We start from the raw sequence: 23,439 nt of genomic DNA on the forward strand, positions 1-23,439 counted from the left end.
TAGCATATTCCAGGATATGTAAAGCATTCCAGACTAGCCAGGGTTACTTAGTGAGATTTTGTTTCAAAAAACAAAACGAACATTTTCTAGTCCATGCAGTGTTTTTGAGGGGAGAGGGGGTACATGTGTAGTGACCATACATACATGTAAATAGTCATACACGTAAGAATAAAAAAAAAATCACTTAACTCTAGCATTTAAAAGAGGCAGACAGATCTCTGAGTTCGAGGCTAGCCTGATCTACAGTGAGTTCTAGGACAGCCAGGGCTATGTAGAGAGATTCAGCTTCAAAAAAGTTTCATATAGTATGTACATATTCATGTATCAATCTAAAATGTAACATCTCCTCAAATACCCACTTGGCTCACATTTTTCCAAAAAAACATTTAATACTAATTAGCAAAGTATCAAATACATACGTGTCCACTTGTCCTGTACTGTGTGTGTTCTCTGCTCTCATGCGGGTCAGTGCAGCAGCAGCTTCATCCAGTGCACAACTAACTGAAGATGTCAGTCTCCGGAGTACTTCAGGATCTGCAAAAGCTTTACCATCAGCAGTTGACAATTTGCCAATTCCTTAGTCAATGAGGCAATGCAGGGAAAGAAAAAGCAAAAATTGTTGAAATTATATTTTAAGCACCATTACACATGTCAAAGAAATGACATAGACACCATATATGAACCTGACAGTAAAAAAATAAGGTTGATGATTTCAGTTCTACCACTAACGTCAAGCCATACATATTAACTTTTCCTACACCTAATTCTGAATTTGACTTAATATGATCCTTATTGTACCAAATGAGTAATTCACTTGAAGAACTGTCAATAAAATCAATAAACTCTCTAGCATACAACACTTGCCCACTCTATTTTCAGTAGCAATGTAATTTATAATAAACAATCCAACATTTTACCCCATTTTGGTCAAATCCACTTAACATCTTCTGGAGTAATGTTTGAAATTGAGTCTGACAGATACCATAAATGAAAAACCAAAATATGCAACATCCAATGAATTTATTTAATTTATAAATAGGTTCCAAAATTTCTTTTATATCCTTTGATATGAAATGTTAAAAGGCTGTTAACAATCTTTCTGAACCTTTAACAATATACTGAGATTTTGGTTTTCATTACTGTTATTATTTTGTTTGCACGAGCATGTATGTATAGGAGAGTATGGTGTACGTATATATAGTGTATGTACATGTGTGTAGGTACACATGCTTTTGTGTATGCCAGAGGAGGGTATCACATGTCTTGCTTTAGTACTCTCCACGTTTGTCCTTCTAAATTCAGTCTCTCACTGAACTAGTAGCTAGGCTGACAACCAGCAAGCCCCAGGGAATCTCCTGTCTGCTTCCCCCATAGCACTGGAGTTACAAGCCTGCCACACCTGACTTTTTATGTAGTGTGGGATCCAAACTAATGCCCTCATACTTGCACAGCAAGCACTCTTATCCATGGAGACATCTATCCAACACCTCATACACATATACATACATATACATACATATATATATATGTACACACACATATATTTAATTAATTATTTTTTGGTATGGACTTGCTGTATGACCTAGGCTGGTCTTGAACTTCTGATCCTCTTGCCTTGAGTTTCCTGAGTACTGAGATCATCTGTGCTTACCACATACCTGGTTAGTAGTACAAGGAAGCTAACTTATGAGCTTTAAGACTTTTTATTTTGAATTTTCAGTTTTTTAATAGTTTTCATTCCCCTGGCTTTTATATTGTCTAGGCTGGTCTCAAATGTAACGCACAGACGAAGCTGGCTCTGAACTCCTGATCCATCTGCCACCAACCCACACCTGCTGGGATTATAGGTATATAACACAACGCCAGCTAACAGCTAATATAAAGTAAACATATGGCACTTAATGTATAGCTATCATTTTTTTATTATTTTATTTATTTATTTGAGACAAGATCTCTCTTTGTAGTCCTGGTTATTTCTTTATTTGGGCCTTCTTGAGGGAACAGGGTCTCTCTATGTGGTCCTGGCTGCCCTGGAACTCAATGTGTAGACCAGGTACCTAGTCTCAAACTCAAGAGATACACCAGACACTGCCTTTTGAGTACTGGGATTAAAGGCATGTGCCACCAATGCCTGGCTTAGGTATTATTTTAAAAATAGAATATATGAGGAAATAAGATGGCTAATCAAGTAAAAGCACTTGCTGCCAAGCATGATGACCCGAGTTTAACCTCAGTGACCCACAAGAAAATAAGAGAAAATTAACTCCTGAAAGTTATCCTTTGACCACCAAACTCATGATGAGGCACAAGTACCCACATACATACATATGCACAAATAAAAAAGAAAAACAAACATAATTAAAAATTAAATAAATAATTTTAAATAAATAATAAATTTATTAACCTATTAATTTCTCTAAAAAAAAAATTTTGTTTTTGAGATAGGGCCCATGTAGTCAAGGCTGGCCTTCAATCACTAATTCTTTTACCTTAGCCTCCCAGGTGCTAGAAGCACAGGTATGAGCCACCATACCTACCAAAACATACAGTCAAGAAAAAAAAAAAAGAATTTCACTTTACAGGTCAGGATGGTCACAGATTTGTACTAATCTTTCTACTTCAGCCTCCCAAGTGACAGAATTGAAAGCATGCACTCCAAAAAGTTGGCTAGACTTCCTTCTTTTCTTTTGTTTTGTGAGAAAAGGTCTCACTATGGAGGCTAAACTGTTCTTGAATTTGAGGCCCTTCTTTAGCTTTGGTGTCCCAGGTGACAGGATTATAGACTTGTGCTACCATACCACACCCTGTTCTAGATTTCTGTATTTCAGAGACGATAAAAGGCTTTAATTGCAGGGCAATGGAAACTCTGCATAATAAATAATGAGTAGACTGTACATTATAAAATAATAAGCAGGGGCTCAGCAGTTAAACTCAGTGGCTGCTCTTCCAGAAGACCTGGGTTCAATTCTCAGCACCCACATGGCAGCTCACATCTGTCTATGATTCCATTCCAGGGCTTCTGACACCCTCACACAAAAAAAACATGCAGGCAAAAAACCACCAAAAATTATAAAATTTAAGTAACAATAAGTTAAAAAATAAGTACATATTATTTTAAGAAAATATGTGTGCTTTGTTTCTTTTTAAGTCAGTAACTTATAACTATGATCCATGTGTCTCAGCTTCCCTTACACATATGTACAACACCCAGTGAGAAAGCAGGTTTATCGTATATCATTTCTGTGCATAGATATTTTAGTTTTTTTATGTATACTGAGAGACCCATGTGGGTGCTGGGAATTGAACTCAGGTCCTCTGGAAGAACAGCCAGTGCTCTTAACTGCTCAGACACCTCTCCAGCTCCTGAATCGTTTTTTCGAGACAAAATTTCATACTGCAGCTCCAGCTGGCTTGGAAATCACTATGTAGTCCAGGCTGTCGAGCAAAATAATAGATAGCCCTATACAGGGCTAGAATTATAGGTATAAGCTACCACATTACACCTATCACACATTTTCTTTGCTGGTACTTCAAAACTAGTAGTTTGGCATAGCCTGGTATATTTTAGTCTAAGTTTGTGCTCATTTAAAAATAAAAACAATGGTGGCTCAGAGGTTAAGAGTACTTGCTGTACTTCTAGAGGCCCTGAGTTCAATTCCCAGCAACCACATGGTGGCTCACAACCATCTACAATGAGATCTAGTGCCCTCTTCTGGCTTGCAGGCACAAGTGCAAGCAAAACACTGTATACATAATAAATAAATCTTTTTTAAAAAAGTATAAAAAAATAAAAATAGCTAAATTATAGAAATTTAGGTAATCAGTAATTAAAATGAATAAGTAAACAATATTAGAATTTCCTGAATAGGTTCAAATACAGTAAAAATTTTATAAACTACACTTAACTCCTATTTTTTATGCACCTGTTTTCCTTGATAATTAAATATCTTTATTAACTTAAAAAATTATTCATTCGGGGGCTGGAGAGATGGCTCAGTGGTTAAGAGCATTGCCTGCTCTTCCAAAGGTCCTGAGTTCAATTCCCAGCAACCACATGGTGGCTCACAACCATCTGTAAAGAGGTCTGGTGCCCTCTTCTGGCCTTCAAGCATACATACAGACAGAATATTGTATACATACATAATAAATAAATAAATAAATAAATATTTTTTAAGAAATTATTCATTGTATTCAAGTAAGAATTTTTAAAGTACAGAATGTGAAATTTTTTAGGAAATAAGATAAACATTAGAGATAGTAAATTTGGTATGTCAAATATTCCTAAGATAATCTTGTATCAAATGTTAGAGAGATCTACACTTTTTGTTGTCATTGTTGTGAGACAGGGTCTCTCCATGTAGACCATGGTCCTACAGAGATCCTCCTGCCTCTGCTTCCCAAGTGCTAGGACTAAAGGCATGGGTCGCCATTCCTGCTAAGATCTACTTTTAAAGAGAAAATCAGTAGAGTACCCGCTGCTTCTAGCAATGCTTCCAGTCTCGCCTGGGTCTCGGGATCCACTGTGCGTAAATCTGCTCCTTCTGCTGTACTTGATAAGAATATCTCTGACGTTTTAAGGACTGGGTTATCCAAATCTTCTTGGTCCAAAATAAATGATTCAACCTGTTTATGAATTAAAGATCGAATAATGATGAAGCTGATGCCAATATGACTATAATAACTATAATCTAAGTCAGTATTATTTAAAATTTAAATATAACCAGATAATTATATAAACACAAGCTATGAGGACAGAACTGAGGAAGCATTTTCTGTTAATCTTCAAGCATGATGACAGGTATAACTCAGACATACTAATAAGTTTCTTGAAGAGCACTGTATCTTTATGTTCCTAGCACAGAGCATAAAACCCTATATACACATGTGTCTTTTATGAAGTATATGTGCATAACCTCTTAGAAAATTGTAAACAGAACTACGTAGCAAAATAACAATCACATACAAACATACAGCTAAGCCTCCTATTGCAGATCTGCACTCCTAGCTGCTCAAGAAGCTGAGGCAAGAAGATCAAAGTACAAGACTTACCTAGACAACTGAGTAAGACCCTTGTCCTAAGTAAACAGAAAAAGGGCTGGGAGGAGGGGGAGTGAAAGGCAGTGGACAGCTGAAAGTAAAAGTACCTGCTGCCAAGCTTGATGATCTGAGTTTGACCATGGGAACCCACATTGTAGGAGAGAACTATATTCTGCAAGTTGTCCTCAGACCTCTACACTGACACCCATATGTAGACATACAAACATAGATAGACAAATAAATGTAAGTGGGAACTGGGTATTATCTTATATTAGAACACTTGCCTAACATGCAAAACTCTAGGCTCAATCTCCAATACTGAAAATAGAAATAGCATTGCTAAGCCATTATAAGACAACTGTCTTCTTTTCTAAATAATTTATTTTGACTTTAAAAAAATGAGTTAGATTTAACCTACTGCTGGGTGTGGTGATACACGCCTAAGAATACATCATACCTAGCAGGCATCTGATTTATAATAGTATGAACAAAAATCAATTAAAAAATATACATGGAACGCTCCAATTTTAAATCAAGTTATTTCTAATTGAATTTTTAAAAATTAGGGGCACAGCTTTCTTGAAATCTATTAAGATTTATTTTTAATTATTTGTATATGTATGTGCCTGTAGGTATATATGTTAACATGAACACAGGTGTGCTCAGAAAACAAAAACAAAGAAGTCATCAGATCATCAGAACTAGAATCAAAGGTGGTTTTGAGCTGCCTGCCATGGATGGCTGGGCATCTAGCTCAAGTCGTCTGCAAGACCAGTGTAACAACAGCCTTAGCCAATGAGCTATCTTATGAACCCACAATTAATATTAATATTTAAGTCTATTTCATTTTTTCTATCTACTGTCCTGTTTCCCATCTCATAAAGGTTAAAAAAAATTGAAACTTTTATCATACTAATATGGTTTAAAACTAATAATGGTAAAATGCTAAAAATCTTTCAACAATAAGTATCTAGTTTTTATCTTACTCTTAACCTGTATTTCTAAAAAAAAAAAAATCCCCCCCCTCCGGGTGGTGGTGGCATATGCCTCTAATCCCAACACTGGGAAAGCAGAGGCAGGTGGATCTCTGTGACTTCAAGGTCAGTCTGGTCTACAGCTGAGTTCCAGGACAGCCAGAGTTGTTACATAGAGAAACTGTGTCTTAAAACCCATGCCCCATCCCCAAAAAAAGACATTTTAGGATGGAGGTATAGCTCAGTGGAAGAACACTTACATGCTGAAGGCCCTAGTCCTAGGTTCAAACCCCAGTACTGCTAGACAAAAAAAAAAGACTTCTAACATAAAACATATGCATTATTTTGATTATATACTATCCTAATATAGTCACACCATGCAAAGACAAGGAACATCCCCTAAGCTCTCAAATACAAATAAAAAAATTGTATTGAGGGGCTAGAGAGATGGCTCAGCAGTTAAGAGCATTGCCTGCTCTTCTAAAGGTCCTGAGTTCAATTCCCAGTAACCACATGGTGACTCACAACCATCTGTAATGAGGTCTGGTGCCCTCTTCTGGCCTGCAGGCATACATGCAGATAGAATGTTGTATATATATTAAATAAATATTTTAAAAAATTGTATTGAGTAGACAGTTGGAATATTAGCAACCACAAATTTCATTTTTGGTAATCTTTACAAAGCCAACACAAATTTTATTTTTGGTAGTCTTTACAAAAAGCCTTTACAGGCAAGGTGTGGTGGCACACCTGTTATCTCAGCACCTAGAAGGTAAAAGCAGGAGTCTGAGAATAGCCTTGGCTACACTAAGTTTGAGACCAAACCTGATGTTACCCTGTCTAAAGAAAAAGAAAATGAAAGAAAAGGAGTGGGGAGATCAAGATGACTCAGTGGGTAAATACGCTTGCCATACAAACCTGGCAACCCAAGTTCAGACCCTAAAATTCATGCAGCAGGATAAAAAACCAACTCCCACACTTTGTTATCTGACCTACACACACACACACCATATAAACTTTTTAAAAAAACTCATCACTTAAAGAGATTGAGGTAGGAAGATTATGAAGGTTGAAGTTAGTCAGCTATATAACACAACCTAGTCTCAAAAAAATTGGTTACAGCATGGTGCATACCTGTAGTTTCAGCTACTTGGGATGCTGATGTAGAATAAATGATCAATGAGATAAAGAGAAGCCTGGGCAACACAGCAAGAACCCATCTCAGAGAGAGAGAGAGACAGAGACAGAGACAGAGAGAAACAGTAGCTAAATAAAAAGAAGCTCCTCAGCCTACTGGCTAAAATCAAGTACATAGCTGAGCATGGTGACACATGCCTTTAATTCCGGCATTCTAGAGACAGAGGCAGGCACATCTTTTGAGTTCAAGGCCAGCCTGGTTTACATAATGAGTTTTAAGACAAATCGGGTTATGTAAAGAGGCTTTGTCTCAACTGAACCCCCTCGGCAAAAGAAAAGTATATAAACAAATTTTAAAACCCAAAGGTCTGAATCAGGTCAAATACTGACTTTTGCTGGATATAGGAGTACACATCTATATCCTAGTCAGAAGCTAAGGAAGAATATGTCAAGTTCAAGGCTAGCCTGGGCTGTGTTATAGAAATCCTGCCTCAAGGGACTGGAGAGAAGGCTCAGAGGTTAAGAGCACTGAATGTTCTTCTGGAGGTCCTGAGTTCAATTCTCAGCAACTACAAGATGGGTCACATCCATGTGAAATGAGATCTGGTGCCCTCTTCTGGCAGAAATGCATGCATGAACACTGTACACATAATAAATATATACATCTTCAAAAAAGAAAAGAAAAAACATAGCACTAACATTAACTGACTATATAAGTTTGTGTATGTTATATATTGTATTTGTTTCCTCATATGCAAATTAAGAACCATAATTTTTCTTATATGGTACCTACAAGGTTGGTTTTTAGAATATATAAGGAAGCATTTTAGTACAGTGGAAATGAGACCTCAACATATCATAGTTATTATTATGATTCTGGAAGTCAAAGTAGTGAAAGTAAATATTCTAGAACATACAAAATCTTGGTGTTCAGAACTATAGCAATTTGGTATGGCTCAAATATAAAAAGCAAATGGAGATCAGTGAGGATTAGTCTGTAAAGATAACAAAAGCAAAATCCAAAATAATTGTGTATGCTATGAAAAATATTTTTTCTTTGAGAGGGGAATATTCAACAGCCTATGCTAGCAGCAATCCCCATTACCTCAGTCTCCACAGCTCTTGAACTACAGGTTAAAATGAATATTTTAGTAAAAGAGAATTTACTCTGATATCAGGGTAAAGATCTAGAAACTAAGACTAAAGGCAGACAGACAATTATAGTATAGATGAAAGATAGTTTCATTTACAGCAGAAGTAAGAATACAGAAAAAGGAATAAGATGTCTACAGTGAGAAGTAGCAGCAGTGTGAGCTATGACTTGGGTTAGGGCAATGAGTTACTATGATGTGGGATTTCCCTCTGTATGCTGTGATTACCATTAATGAATAAGGAAAACTGGCTTAGCCTGTTGAGAGCACAGAACTTAGGAGAAAACTAAGCTGAATGCTGGAAGAAAGAAGGGTGGAATCAGAGAGAGGCCACGGAGCCGCCAGAGATAGACGGGCTGAAACTTTGCTGGTAGGCCACAACCTTGCGGTGATATACAGATTAATAAAAATGGGTTAAATTAATATGTAAGAGTTAGCCAATAAGAAGCTAGAGCTAATGGGTCAAGCAGTGGTTTAATTAATAGTTTCTGTGTGATTATTTCAGGTCTAAGCTAGCTGGGCAGCCAGCCAGGAACCAACAAGCAAGGGCAATGCTACTTATAAAGATGATGAGGCTGAGTATGTAGCCCATTGCTAAAGCACCTGCTTAGGATGATGCCCAAATCCAGGGATTTAATGTCCAGTATCACACTCACACACAAAAGGAGGAAGAAGGAACAGAATAGATAGAAGAAGGAAATGACTGTTTCAGTTTTAGAACTGGAGTCTGAGATATTTACAAAAAACAAGCAATAGATAGTTGGAAGGTCTCTTAAAGGAATCTGGGAATGATAGTACACAGCTGTAATCCCAGCACAGAGGTTAAGGAATGAGAGTGTGAGACTAGCCTGGGATACAAAGGAAGCACATGCACAGAAAAAATTTAAATAACTTTAATAATGGGGGTATCAGGCTGCTGATGTTTGTAGCTCAGTGTTAAAAAGTAATCAAGTCAAAGCTACATCAAAGACACTAAACAACAGGCCAAAGATATCAAGTAGTATCACCCCCAGATAAAAATTACTTAAGATAAAGAAAAGAGGGAAGCTACATGGATATCTTAAGGAGAATGTTCTCATTAGAGGGACCTGAAAATGGCAAAGGTAGAATATGCTGGTACAGTGTATAGGACATTAAGGGAGTGGCTTGGCAGACAAAAGTACAAACTGCATTTGGCCATGCAAGTCTGTCAATCAGGGTTAAACTCCCTGAACCCAAGTGAAAAGCCAGACATGAGGCAGAGACAGAAGAATTACTCAGGAGCTCGTGGGACAACTAGCTTGCAGGACACAGTGCAGCAGCACAAACAAGAGACAGCGTACAAAGTGAGTGCTCACTCTGAAGTTTTCCTATCCTCCACATGCATGTCATGGCATGCTCCTGCCCCCACCACAGAAAATAAGAGTTATAAGTAGTTGGACTTTTGTTAAAATATGAGCACAAGACAATAATCCATGATAACTGAGTAGGAATGCTTTTATTTTAAATTATTATCCTTGTAAGTTCACCTCTTTTATTTATTTATTTATTTATTTATTTATTTATTTATTTATTTATTTATTTATTATGTATACAATATTCTGTCTGTGTGTATGTCTGCAGGCCAGAAGAGGACACCAGACCTCATTACAGATGGTTGTGAGCCACCATGTGGTTGCTGGGAATTGAACTCAGGACCTTTGGAAGAGCAGGCGGTGCTCTTAACCTCTGAGCCATCTCTCCAGCCCAGTTCACCTCTTTTTTTAAAAAATTATTTTATGTATGAGTGTTCTACCTGCGTGTATGTCTGCACACCAGAAGAGGGCAGGGCATCAGATCCCACTAGAGATGGCTTTGAGCTACCATGTGATTGCTGGGAATAAAGTTCAGGACTTCTGGAAGAGCAAGCCATGCTCTTCTTTTAAAAAAAAAAAAATTCGATGGGAAAAGATCTTCACTAACCCCATATCAGACAGAGGTCGAGGTCTGATCTCCAAAATATACAAAGAACTCAAGAAACTGGACACCAAAAGATCACATAATCCAATAAAAAAAAATGGAGTACAGACCTAAACAGAGAACTCTCAACAGAGGAATCTAAAATGGCTGAAAGAAACTTAAGGAAATGTTCAACATCCTTAGTCATCAGAGGAATGCAAATCAAAACAACTCTGAGATTTCACCTTACACCTGTAAGAATGGCCAAGATCAAAAACACTGATGATAGCTTAAGCTGAAGAGATTGTGGGAAAAAGGGAACACTCCTGCATTGCTGGTGGGAATGCAAACTGGTACAACCCCTTTGGATGTCAGTGTGGCAATTTCTCAGAAAATTAGGAAACAACATTCCTCAAGACCCAATAATACCACTTTTGGGTATATATTCAAAAGATGCTCAATTGTGCCACAAGGACATGTGCTCAATTATGTTCGTAGCAGCTTTGTTTGTCATAGCCAGAACCTAGAAACAACCTAAATGTGGTACATTTACACAATGGAGTACTACACAACAGAAAAAAATGACGACAGCTTGAATTTTTCAGGAAAATGGGTGGAACTAGAAAACATTATTTTGAGTGAGGTGACCCAGACACAGAAAAACAATTATCACATGTACTCACTCATAGGTGGTTTTTAAGCATAAAGCAAAGAAAGCCAGCCTACAAACCACAATCCCAGAGAACTTAGACAGCAATATGGACACTAAGAAAGACTTACATAGATATAAACTACATGGGAAGTAGAAAGTATAAAAAGACAAAGATCTCCTGAGTAAATTGGGAGCATGGGGACTTTAGGGGAGGGTTGAAGGGGGAGCAGGAGAAGCAGGGAGGGGAGCAGAGAAAAATGTAGAGCTCAATAAATATCATGGGAAAAAAAAAAGAAGTAGCTTCAGCAGCATTGACACTAGAGAGATCCATTAAGAGACAGGCCCGTAGGCCTGGGCATGGTGGTGCCTTTAATTCCAGCACTTGGAGATGCAGAGGCAGGTGGAGCTCTGAGTTCCGAGGCCAGCCTGGTTTACAAAGCAAGTTCCAAGACAGTCAGAGCTATGAAAGAGAAACCCTGTTTTGAAAAACCACAGAGAGAGAGAGAGACAGAGAGAATGAGAGAGAGACAGAGACTATGAGAGAGGCCATCTGTCAGCTGAGGGCAAGGCTAGCTTTAGGACCCTTGAAGGGCTGTGTGGTGGCTGCCTCTTGCCTTCCCTCCCTGAGATCATTTCCTCCCTGGCATCCTTGGCCAGGCCAGGTGCTGCTCCTATATCTTGCCCTGGGGACGCTTGTTTCTTTGACTTTTGTTTTCCTAAAGATATCAGCCTAGTCTGCTGTTGGCTAGCACTGAGAAGACAGAGGCTGAAGACTTGCTGCAAACTCAAGGCTACCCAGTAGTAGTAGAGTTCCAGACTACCCAGGGCTACATAGCAAAACCCTATCTTGGGTGAACAAGAATAAATAAAAGAGCTGGAGGTGTAATTCAGTTGGTTAAGGGCTTGCCTAATACGCATAAGGACACCGGTCCCATCCCCAGTACCTTGTAAATCAAGCATGGTGGTACATACAGGCCAGGCTAAATTAGAATAAAATAATAAAAGGAAAAGCATCCCTTCCCACTCTGCATTCTTTGTGGTGAAATCCACATAACATAAAATTAACCATCTCAAGTCAGAGGAACTAGTAGTTTCTAGTATTTACACATTCAAACTATTGTGTGACCATCACCACTGCACACTGCAGAGCCGTCCTCTCATCCCAGAAGGAAACTATCCCCGGAGAAAACCCATGGCCCATCCCCTTCCCCGAGCCCCTAGAAGCTGTGACCCCTGCCCAGTCCCTGTGGATCTGCCTATTCTGGACATTACTTAAAAATAGAGTCCTATAGCGTGTTGTGAAAAAAAAAATTTTTTTCGAGACAGGGTTTCTCTGTGGTTTTGGAGCCTGTCCTGGAACTAGCTCTTGTAGACCAGGCTGACCTCGAACTCACAGAGATCCGCCTGCCTCTGCCTCAAGAGTGCTGGGATTAAATGTGTGTGACACCACAGCCCGGTGCAATCCATGTTCTTAACTACCAAGCCATCTCTAGCCCATAGGTAGGTCCACCTCTTAATGCCCATCCATGGCCTCAAGTAAAGACTCAAACCCTACCTTTAGGGGGGAATCATCCAATTAATGCACAGCAAGAATTATACATTGAATTTGATATCTTGGATTGTCACAAAGCCATAACAAAATTAAATATGACGAGGTAATTAAATTGCAACATTCCTGGGACACACAATATAACTTATTAATATTGAAAGGAGTTTAAACGGACAGGTAAAAGTAAAGTTTTCTCATTCCTTGAAATATTCCTATTACTGAATAATACCGATTTCCGTAAGAGCAGAAAATATTTTTTTCGTCTAAAGCCTAGCATAAAGCTTAACAAATAAGATGATCTTAAATAAATAAATCTACTCAAAAATACCATCAGGCAAGGCCTGGTAGTATAATCCTGTAATCTCAGATACCTAGGAAGTTGAGGCAGGAAATTCAAAGTTCGCTAGAACTGAGTTCAAGGACAGCCTGAGCTGAGAGCTGGAATCCTTAGTACCACAAAGAAAAAGATAAAAAGCTGGGAGTCAGGCATCGTTGCTATGCCTATAATCCCAACACTTGGGAAGCTGAAACAGGATTGCTGTAAATTCTAGGACAGCCTGAACAATACTACAATATGAAATGATACCTTAAAAAAAATAATTAGGGATATAGCTCATTCACAGAGCACTCTCCCGGGATGTCCAAGACCCTAGGTTTCAGTTCCCTGAACAGATGGGTGGATATTTAACCAACCAAAATTCATTTTAACTAAAAAAATTTTTTTGCTCTGTGTGTGTTCTGTGTCCCATAGTATACAATGCAAGTCAAAAGACAACTGTGCAAATCAGTTCTCTCCTTCCACACACAGGTTCTAGGAATTGAACTCAGGTCATCAGGTTTGACAGCAACCATTTTACCAGAAATCTTAAATAAGTTATCCAGGACTTAACCTCTTGAAAGACTTTTTCTGTTTTCTTTTTACAAAGACAACAGATCTTTGGCCTTGCACAGGATATGAGAGTACTAGACCACTAAGATATGATCACCAATTCTTGTTTTGTTTTACCTTAAGGCAGGGTCTTGTGTAACTCACTAAGTAGCTAAGAACAACCTTGAATTTCAGATTCTCCTGCCTCTACCCCAAAGTGCTGAGATTATAGGTGTACATCATCAAGTCTAGTTTATATGGAGATTAAACCCAGGGATCCATGCACACTAGGTTAGTACTCTACCAAAAGAACAGCTGCTTAGGAAGGGAAGTTAAGAGGTGGAGGTCAGAGAACAATCTTAGATGCCCTTCCTGCTCAGGCATCATACACCTTGGTTTTTTGTTGGTTTGGTTTTTTTGTTTGTTTGTTAGTTTTTTTGTTTTTGTTTTTGTTTTTTGACAAAAGGGCCTCACTGCGGCCTGGGAATAACAGCCAATTAAGTTGGGCTAGGCTAGGCTGGCTAAGTAGCAGCCAGCAAGCTCCAAGGGATTTACCCATCTTGGCATCCCCAGGGTAGAATTATAAACACACACTGCCACTTCTGGTTTTTTACGTGGATATTGGGGATCTAACTCAGAATACCATGCTTGCCTGGCAAACACTTTAAAGCTATCTCCTCATCCACCCTTATCTTTCAATTCCTTGATGTATAGGTCAGGCTAGCCTGGGCATTCTATGATCTTCTTGCCTTAGCTTCCATGTATTCTAAGTCACGGGCAGGGACCTTTAGAATTCTTTCATTTTTATTTTACTTTCTTTTGAGATGGGGTTCATTGTAGCCCCCACTGTCTTCGAACTCTTAACTCAGTATGCACTGAGGACAACCTTCAGCTTCTGATCCTCCTGCCTCTACCTCCCAAGTACTGAAATTATAACCTTGCGCCACCAAGCTTGGTTTAATGCTATGCTGGGATAAATCCAGATTTTCCTATTATACTAGTCAAGCACTCTACCAACTGAGATACATTCCCAGCCTAGAACTATGGAATTTTCTTATGAAAGATGAGTTCATGAAGAAGTCCCACCCACTAAACAGTTTCTTCTGTAAAAAATGAATAAACAGTAGAACTAGAGAGATGACTGAGTGGTTAAGAGCACATACCACTCTTGCAGAAGATCAGAGTTCTATTCCTAGCACTCACCTTAGAAACACCTCTAACTCCAGCTCAAGAGAAATTTGATGTGTCTGGCCTCCACTGACACAAACACTCACAATCAGAATCCACAGACACATATTTAAGATTAAAAGTAAGTCTTGAAAAAAAGCCAAAAAATGAGCAAACAATGCCAAAAGATCAGTAGCTGAGTTCCAAGCCACACAGTAACATTATACATCTATAATGTATCAAGTATCTTCCAGTACGAAGATGTACATGCAGATAGAGCACTCATATAGAAAATACATACATAAATAAATCTTTTAAAAAAAGAATTTCTTAATCCCAGCACTCGGGAAGCAGAGGCAAGCGGATCTTTGTGAGTTCGAGGCCAGCCTGGTCTGTAAGAGCTAGCTAGTTCCAGGACATGCTCCAAAGCTACAGAGAAACCTTTTCTCAAAAAAAAAAAAAAAAAAAAAAAAAAAAGAATTTCACTTCTGGTCATATATCCAAAAAATGAAAGACAGTATCTAAACGAGATATTTGTTCACCTATGTTCACAGCAGCATTATTCACAACCATCCAAGGCTGGGCATGATAGCACGTCCCTGTCTGTAATTCCATTCCCAAGGCTGAAGGAGTTCGAAGCTAGGCTGGGCATGGTGACTTTAATCCCAACACTAAGGAGACAGGAGGACCTCTGAATTTGAGGCTGGCCAGGTTTACATATGGAGTTTCAGGACAGTTAGGACTAGAGAAAGATTCTGGGTTTATTTTTTTTTTTTTAAAGAGTTCAAAACCAGCATGGGCTACAAAGCAAGACCCTGTGCCTCCTCCAAGACTAGAGAGCTGGGTGATTGTCCACACCTGTAGCTCCAGGAGGAGGAGCACAGGTTCAAAGTCATCCTAAACTACAATGGAAGAAAGGAACTGAGGGAAAAAGAGAAACGGGATAGACACCTGTAATCCCAGCATTTAAGGATTAAAGGCACAACAATTCTAAATTCCAGGATAACCTAGACTGTATATGTGACACTGTCTCAAAAAGGGAGACAGGGACAACAAAGACGGCTATGCAGATAAAAACACTGCCACACAAACCTAACACCTGCATTGGATTCAGATCTCCAAATGGAAGGAGAGAACCAACTTCCAAAAGTTGTCCTCTGACCTTCACATTCAGGAATGGGTCATGGATTTCCTTCCTCATCCTTTCTTCCCTCTGATTTCTCACACACACAATTTTCTAAAAGAACATTAAAAAAATGAAAACAGGAATTCATTACTTGTCCTTTATTATATTTATGAACTACATGTTATATGTTTAAATATGCTTTTTTTTAAAAAAAAAAAAAACAACAACAAAAACAACTCTCATACTTCGTTTCACAATACGGTCTTCTTCCACTCACATTAACCGGTTCTACATTGCTCTAAATTCATAGCGCATATAATTACATCCAATGCATTAATTTATATGCTGTCTTATTGCTTTACAGAACAATATTGTCCAAGATTGATACTCTTGAAGTAAAGAACAGTTACAGTAATTCCACATAGCCTCTTCATTTAATATTTCCAATGTCTCCAAAATTTACACACTAGAATACAAAGTTAAATTTCCTATTTTATCACTGGTATTTATATAATAAAACCTTTTCTGTCTTGAACACACTAAAAGTCCGCATAACAATTTTTGTATGTTTACTTTCATGAAAACGAGGTAAACTTTTTGAAAATATTTAAAGTAAAAGTTATTTTAACCAATAAACTTACATTGAACTTTTCAGTACCTTCTATTTCTCTCTTGTTCAGGTTATGTGTAAGCCTTGAGATGCTATTAAAAGCAGTGAGTCACCTTGTTTACCTAAAGTTTGAATACAGAGTATTCATGACAAAATTGCCATCCCTGACAAGTGTGACGTCTATACTAGCAGTTCTCAAGCAAGAGTGATTTTGTTCCCAGAAGGCATCATATGATTGAAGAATTTGGGTCTATCTCAATTATGTGGTTTCTACTGGCATCTAATGGATAGATACAGATGTTGCTAATGCATAGGAGAGACCTCACAACAAAGAATCTGGCCCAAAATGTCAGTATGCTACTAAAAAACTCTGCTCTGTATTATGTAATAAATAACTAAATAACTGTAAAAGAAATTAACTAGCTCTTTTGCCAGTGGAAGAAAAAAAACCTATGATCTGTGGTTTTGACTTAACTACTGACCTAACTATCTAGCCTGTGCTTTTGAATCTAAAAGTAATTTTCAGGAAGTTTTCTCTTCCTACAAAGCTTCTGCTAAAATAACTTTCAGGTCCATATTCAGTATCTTTGTGCTTTTACAAAATTGTAAATATAGCACATGCTTTAAAAACTGTCAATATGATATACAGTTATTAAAAGAAAAAGACTATTATTAGCTACCTTAAAGAATGTGAGTTGAAGGGCTAGTTGAGGTGGGAAACTTTTACTTTCTATATTATCTTTTCTGTCTAGACTGCTGAATTGTTCTTCATGAAACTGTTTAGTTTATAATAATTTTAACCTTTTTTCCCTTTAATGGAGTTTGAACCCAGAGATAGATGTGCATTAGTCAAGAGTTCTACTCTACCACTGAGCTATACCGTAAGCCCCATAATAATTCCCCCTCCCCATAGTTTCTTTTTTCTTTCACTGTGTAGCCCTGGTTGGTCAGAAGCTCAATATATAGTATATAGACCAGGCTGACTTTGAACTCAGAAATCTGTCTGTCTGGTATTAAAGCTTATTTGTATGTACACCATTTTTATAATTTTAAAAGCTGCCACAAATTATTCAAATATATGCATACTCTTATGAGAGATAACTTAAAAATATCAATCTAAAAAGTCCTTTCTTTAGGAATTTTTTCTTCAAACCTGTTAAAAGGGCAGAGGTATCACTCTAAAATTTACATTCAAAAATTGGTTTGTAGGGGCTGGAGAGATGGCTCAGTAGTTAAGAGCATTGCCTGCTCTTCCAAAGGTCCTGAGTTCAATTCCCAGCAACCACATGGTGGCTCACAACCATCTGTAAAGACGTCTGGCGCCCTCATCTGGCCTTCAGGCATACAGACAGAATATTGTATACATAATAAATAAATAAATATTTTAAAAAAAAAGATTAACAGAATATGGCATTTAAAATGTTTAAAAAAAAATTGGTTTGTAATTGGGCGTAATGATGCACGCCTTTGATCCCAACACTAGGAGGCAGAGGCAGAGGGGTCTCTGTGAGTCTGAGGCCAGCTCACATGGTGAGTGCCAGAACAGTCAAAGCTACATAGTGAGACCTGTCTCAAAAAAACAAACAAACAAAAAATGGTTTGTGAGCTGGAAAGATGGTTCAGTGGTTAAGAATAGCTGCTCTTCCAGAGGATCTAGGTTCAATTCCCAGAATCTATATGGTGGCTCAAAGCTGTCTGTAATAACTCCAGTCCCAAGGAGTTCCAATGTCTTCATCTGGCTTCTGTTGGGCATTGCACACAGATACATACAAACAAAACACTCATGAATGTAAAATAATGTTAAAAAAAAAAATAGGGGGCTGGAGAGATGGCTCAGTGGTTAAGAGCTCTTCCAAAGGTCCTGAGTTCAATTCCCAGCAACCACATGGTGGCTCACAACCATCTGTAAAGAGGTCTGGTGCCCTCTTCTGGCCTGCAGACATGCACACAGAATATTGTATACATAATAAACAAACAAACTGGTTTGTAAGAAGAGATGGCTTAGTTAGTGGTTAAGAGTATGGACTACTCTTACAGAGGACTTGAATTCAGATCCTAGAATCCACAATTAGAAAGAACTGCCTTCCAGTTCTAGGGATTCTAAAAAAACCACAAATTTAGCATACAGGTACACATATACATATAAATAAAAGTAAATCTTTAAAAGATAATTTAAATTGACTTATATGGGTTTTGTTTGAGACAGGTTCTCATGTAGCTGTAGCTCAGGCTAGCTCTGCTATGAAACTGGGGTTGGCTCCTGATTCTTCTGACTCATTCTCCTAACTCACTGAATTTACCTAGCTCTAAGAAATTTTTAACCTGATCTCTATTATCAAATGCAAGTTCTGACTCCTCTAGTCAAGGATTTATGTGGAGAAGGAAGAGATTCAATAACCCTGAAGAAATACAAAACAGATATTCTCAATATTTAAAACCATACATAATAGTTAGATCTGGTGGCATTGACCTTTTAATACTGAGGCTGAAGCAGAAGTATTAAAAGTTTTAAGTCCAGTGTGGTGGCCTAGGCACTTGGGAATCCCAGCACTTGCAAAGCAGAGGTAGGTGGATCTCCATGAAGTTTTAGGACATTCAGGACAGCCAGGGCTTCACAGTGAGACTATCTCAAAAAAACAAAACAAACAAAAAACCAAGAGAGAAGAAAAGAAAAAACAAAAACAACAACAACAAAAAAAACCCAAAAGGTTTAATCCCTACTAAAGAGCAAGTTCAAAATTAGCCTGAGCAATTTAGTAAGCCCCTATCTCAAATCTTACAAAGAGATGCTAGGGGTGTAATTAGCGAATACTGCTAGCATATGCAAGGCCCTGGGTTTAATCCCCAGCGCCACTAAACAAATAACTAAATGATGATATTCACTAAGATAATATAATTTTTGTATTTAAAAAAAATGTATGGAGACTGGTGAGATGGCTCAGCAGTTGCAAACAAGCACATCTAGCCCAACCACCTCAGTTCAAACCCCAGAACTCATAATAGTAGAGAGAATTGACTTCCACAAATTGCCTACAATATCCAGAGGAATATTATTGCACACACATGCATTATGTATGCACACAGAATAATCGTAATAATAATAAATAAGATTAGGAGAAAAAAAGAAAAATTTACTAATAGTAATAGTCCTATCCCCTCCTCAAACTACAGGACCTTTCAATGTAACCAGCAAAGACAATACTGGGTCTTTTATTTCTCATTTCTTACATTCTGCCCCAAATGGGGAAGAAGACAATCTCCACTTCCAACTATGTAACAACTAATTCATTGCCTCTTAAATAATTTAGGAAATATGAAAATTAGGATTTTATTATTATTCAAATACTTCATAGGTTAGTAATTTTCTAAGAATATTATGTTATCCCTTTCAAAGCAACAAGATAGCTCATAAAAGAGAAAATAGAAAAGGTAAATAACTTACTTAAGCAAACAGTTCATTTCATTCACAAAAACAGACTATAGAACCTGCAACTTACTGCTGGTATGAAATATTTCAGGAATTTCTTTTCTGAAAGAAAAGAAAAACCACAAAAATAGCTTTCCTTTTCCACAGGCTAAGAATCTACATGTACATTGAACCCCACCCTATCTCCCCAAAAAAAGCTCTGTAAGCTCAGAGGATTACATTCCAAAACTAAAGTTTTTTTTTCTTTCTGTTGTTGATGTTGTTTTTAAAAGAAAATGAAAAGAAGGAAAGCCAGCCAGCCAATCAGACATAATGGAGGAACAGACAGAAGACTGCCTAGCACACACACAAGTCCAGCCTGGGTTACAATGTATAACCCTGTCCAAACAGAGAAAAAGATCTGAATATACACTCATACCCAAATTCATTTTGGGGGTGGCACAGAATATATAAGTAAACAGGAGAATAAGAATAGGTGTTCTGGCCGGGCATAGTGGCACACACCTTTAATCCCAGCATTTGGGAAGCAGAGGCAGGTGGATCTCAGTGAGTTTGAGGCCAGTCTGGTCTACAAAGCGAGTTCCAGGACAGCCAGGGCTGTCAACAGAGAAACCCTGTCTTGAAAAAAAAAACAAAAACAAAAACAAAGAATAGGTGTTCTGAGGCTGAAAAGATGGCTCAGTGGTTAAGAGCACTGACTGCTCAGTTCAATTCCCAGCATCCACATGGTGGCTTAACAGCTGTAAATCCAGTTTCAGGGACATGACACCCTCTTCTGTACTCCTTGGGCACCAGGCACTCACGTGGTTCACACCATAAAGGCAAAACACTATTACATATAAGACCAAATTTTATTTTTAAGTATGAAGCTAGGCATGGCAGCACATATACTCAATCCCAGTATTTGGAAGGCAGAAGCAGGCTGACCTCTATGAATTCAAGGCAAACCTGTCCAGGCCGGCCAGAGCTACACAATAAGACCCTGCCTCAAAAATATGAGACAGAGACAAAGGGAGAACCGACCTTACCTCAAAAATAAACAAAGTGGTGAAAATGTATAGATTTTACCCATAGCTTTAACACATTGTATGAAATGTGTGTTTGTATGTGTGTGTGACAGAAACAAACACTGAGACAGGAATTTGACTTGGAAGTTCACTAGCACTTTTTATCTGTAAAGAAATTTAAACACTATTCATTAAAAAGCAAATCAGTAACTTCTAATCTCATTCATACCAATTATGTCAAAGTGGCCCCCCAAATCAAGGAGACTACCTTCCTGTAACATTTAGAACAAAACCAACCTTTTCAGTCTTCCTTTCAAGTTACAAAGAAAAATGAAACAAAACTTTAGAATCTAAAGTTACTCACTGCTTTATTTCCTAGCTAAACATACATGTATTCTGAGTTTAGCTCAAGTTTGACTGAACGGATAAAGTCTTCCACAAACCCAAAATCAAGGGAGCTACAGACTCTCGCAATGACCAACTACCCAAGTAAAATTCTTCTCTCATCTTGACTTAGAATTTATTTCCCTACAGAGAAATTCAAAAATATGGATGGATAACATACATAGCTTTTTTCCCAAAGTAAAATGTTGAGTCCAAATAAACTCCTGTTTAGACCTAGAAACAACAGTGTTTAACTGTACTTTGCAGTAACTTCTCCTTAGTCTTCTCAAATGCACAAGCCAGGATTATGGTACACAGAAATTCCTGTACTTTAACACCAGGACCAGAGGTTAAAGTCACAAGGGATGAACCAAGCCTCACATAGGCCCAACAAAGAAATACTTGGCTAGGCATGGTGGTGCACACCTGTAATTCAGCACTGAGGAGATACAGGCACCGGCCCAGTCTACATACCAACTCACAGGCTAAATTAAAACATCCAATAAATCATAGTCAGAATTTAAAAAAGTAATAATTCTGGGCACTTAAAACATCACAGTACAGCACTCTCATGACCACCGCCAAAAAAAGAGTAACATACATGTATATGCATGCGATAAAGTGTGCAGACAGCTACAACTATGTGTTTGTCACCTTTTCCTCCGAGACACCAAAGACAGTATCTACAATCCTAAGTTACTCTCACCCGAAATGAGCACACGGGAATATACACATGTGCTAAAAGAAATGAAAGCTCGACTTATTTTCTTCACAAGAAAAGATGTCTGTAGGATACCTCACCTTCTCCCAGGCTGAAAACCTCAGCGTTCGACTATCCAGCTATCCCAAAGCTCAAAGATGCCTTGAAACTTCCTTTTCCTGCCTAACTTCACAAAACGTCCAAGAGCCAGTCACGTGACTCCTTTTCAGCGTGAAAGCTGAGAACTTAATACTCACCTGCCCCAAACTACAGAGAAAAGAAGAAGCGCTCTACTTAAATGCACAGGCAAAGCACCAGGGAAGGCAGAGGACCAGCAAGGAGGGCTCCCTGAGCTGCCCGCGTCCGCCCGTCAGTTTCTGCGGCTCCCTCAGTACCAAGGGCAGGGACTCGGGCTCCAAAGACCCCGCCCTCCCCCATCTCCAACCCGGGGTGGGCGGGAGGCAGCGTGCGGAGTCCGGGTTCCCGCGCGAAGCTCGCCGAGCCAAGAACTCCCCTATTGTGGGTCGACAGGCGCTGACGGGAACCCGTCCCGCTCCAGACGCGCGCCGGAGAGCAAGCAAGAGCGCTCGCTAGGCCCGCGCCCGCTGCCACCGCCGTCGCACAGGCGACCGCTGTCAGCCAGCACTGCACCCGGGAGGCGGGAGAGCGGAGCCGCCGGCCCAAAGAATCGCCCGGCTCCCGCACGCGATGTTAGAGACAAGGGTCCTGGAGCTATACCTCGGACACCTCGTCCTCGTCGCTCCCAGAGGCGCCGCCGCCGCCCGTCCTCAGCACGGCAGCCGCCAACTTGAAATCCAGCGCCGCGTCCCCTCCGCCCGTGCCGCCGCCGCCGGCGCCACCGACTCCCTGCGCGGGCCCAGCCTCCCCAAAGAGCCTCACGGTGCGGATTCCCAGCCCGACCCCTCCCGGTGGAGGAGGCTCCGAGGCCCCAGCTGGGGCGGATCGCGGAGCTACGGAGTCCAAATCCTCCTCGAAGGAGGTGCCGCCACCCCCGCTGTCCGTCAGCATGGTTCGCACGCGGAGCCGGGGACACCGCCGCCGTCGAATCACTCGCGGCCACCGCCGCGGCGGATCCCAGGAAGGTAAGGAGCAGCAGGAGGAAGAAGCGTCTCCGTCCCCCCTGTCCCAGCAGCGCCACTAACTTCTCACTGCCTAACCTGCTGCCTCCCGCCCCTGCGACTCATCACTGGTCGCGACTCCCAGGCGCCCGCGAACCATTGGCCACAGCGAGCTGTCGCTCACGCTCGCCGTCACGCGCTGCTAGCTGGCTCTCGGCCCCCAAGCTGCGTTGACCCGCGCAGGCCTAGGCGGTTGTGAACGCCCGCCTCCTCCGCCTCCCGCGCCGACTTCCGGTCTTCGCCTCTGCCCATTGGCCGGCCTCCGTGACTAGCGACTCACGACCTTAAAGCGGATTAGTCGGCCCGGCGGTCACTCAGGGGGAACCCTAACAATGGGGAAATCAATTGGTGCCAGGGACTGTCGGTCATTTTGTCACGGGACGTCGCGTGGTACAATTGGCCTGTGGGGAGCTTGTTCGTCCCGCCCCCATCTGAGGTGACGGGAAAGGGCCGGGGAATTTCCATCGCTCGTTAAAAGGAGGGCTGAAGTGAAACCCCGCAAGAATGAACAAAATACGAAGTAAACCTAACCCTTGGCTCGGAGAGTCTTGTGCGTCCGCGGTGCAGGAGGCGTCGAGGTAACAAAGTAGCTCC

At 39.9% G+C, this 23,439-nt stretch overlaps 1 protein-coding gene across 8 annotated transcripts in view; it reads right to left on the reverse strand.

Annotated features, from left to right (window-relative positions):
* Ankhd1 (ankyrin repeat and KH domain containing 1) overlaps positions 1-22,870 on the reverse strand; it is a 117,657-nt gene extending 94,787 nt beyond the window's left edge. For all 8 annotated transcript variants that reach the window (XM_075968873.1, XM_075968867.1, XM_075968872.1 and 5 more), the window contains exons 1-3: positions 22,445-22,870; positions 4,473-4,623; positions 420-576 (exon numbers count right to left, since the gene is read on the reverse strand). In XM_075968873.1, coding sequence (XP_075824988.1) covers positions 420-576; positions 4,473-4,623; positions 22,445-22,735 — 599 coding nt within the window. In that variant the 5' untranslated portion in view covers positions 22,736-22,870. The remainder of the gene's footprint in view (positions 1-419; positions 577-4,472; positions 4,624-22,444) is intronic.
* Between the last annotated feature and the right edge of the window lie 569 nt (positions 22,871-23,439).

The sequence above is a fragment of the Microtus pennsylvanicus genome, chromosome 4, assembly GCF_037038515.1.
Source record: "Microtus pennsylvanicus isolate mMicPen1 chromosome 4, mMicPen1.hap1, whole genome shotgun sequence".
Taxonomy (NCBI): Eukaryota; Metazoa; Chordata; class Mammalia; order Rodentia; family Cricetidae; genus Microtus; species Microtus pennsylvanicus.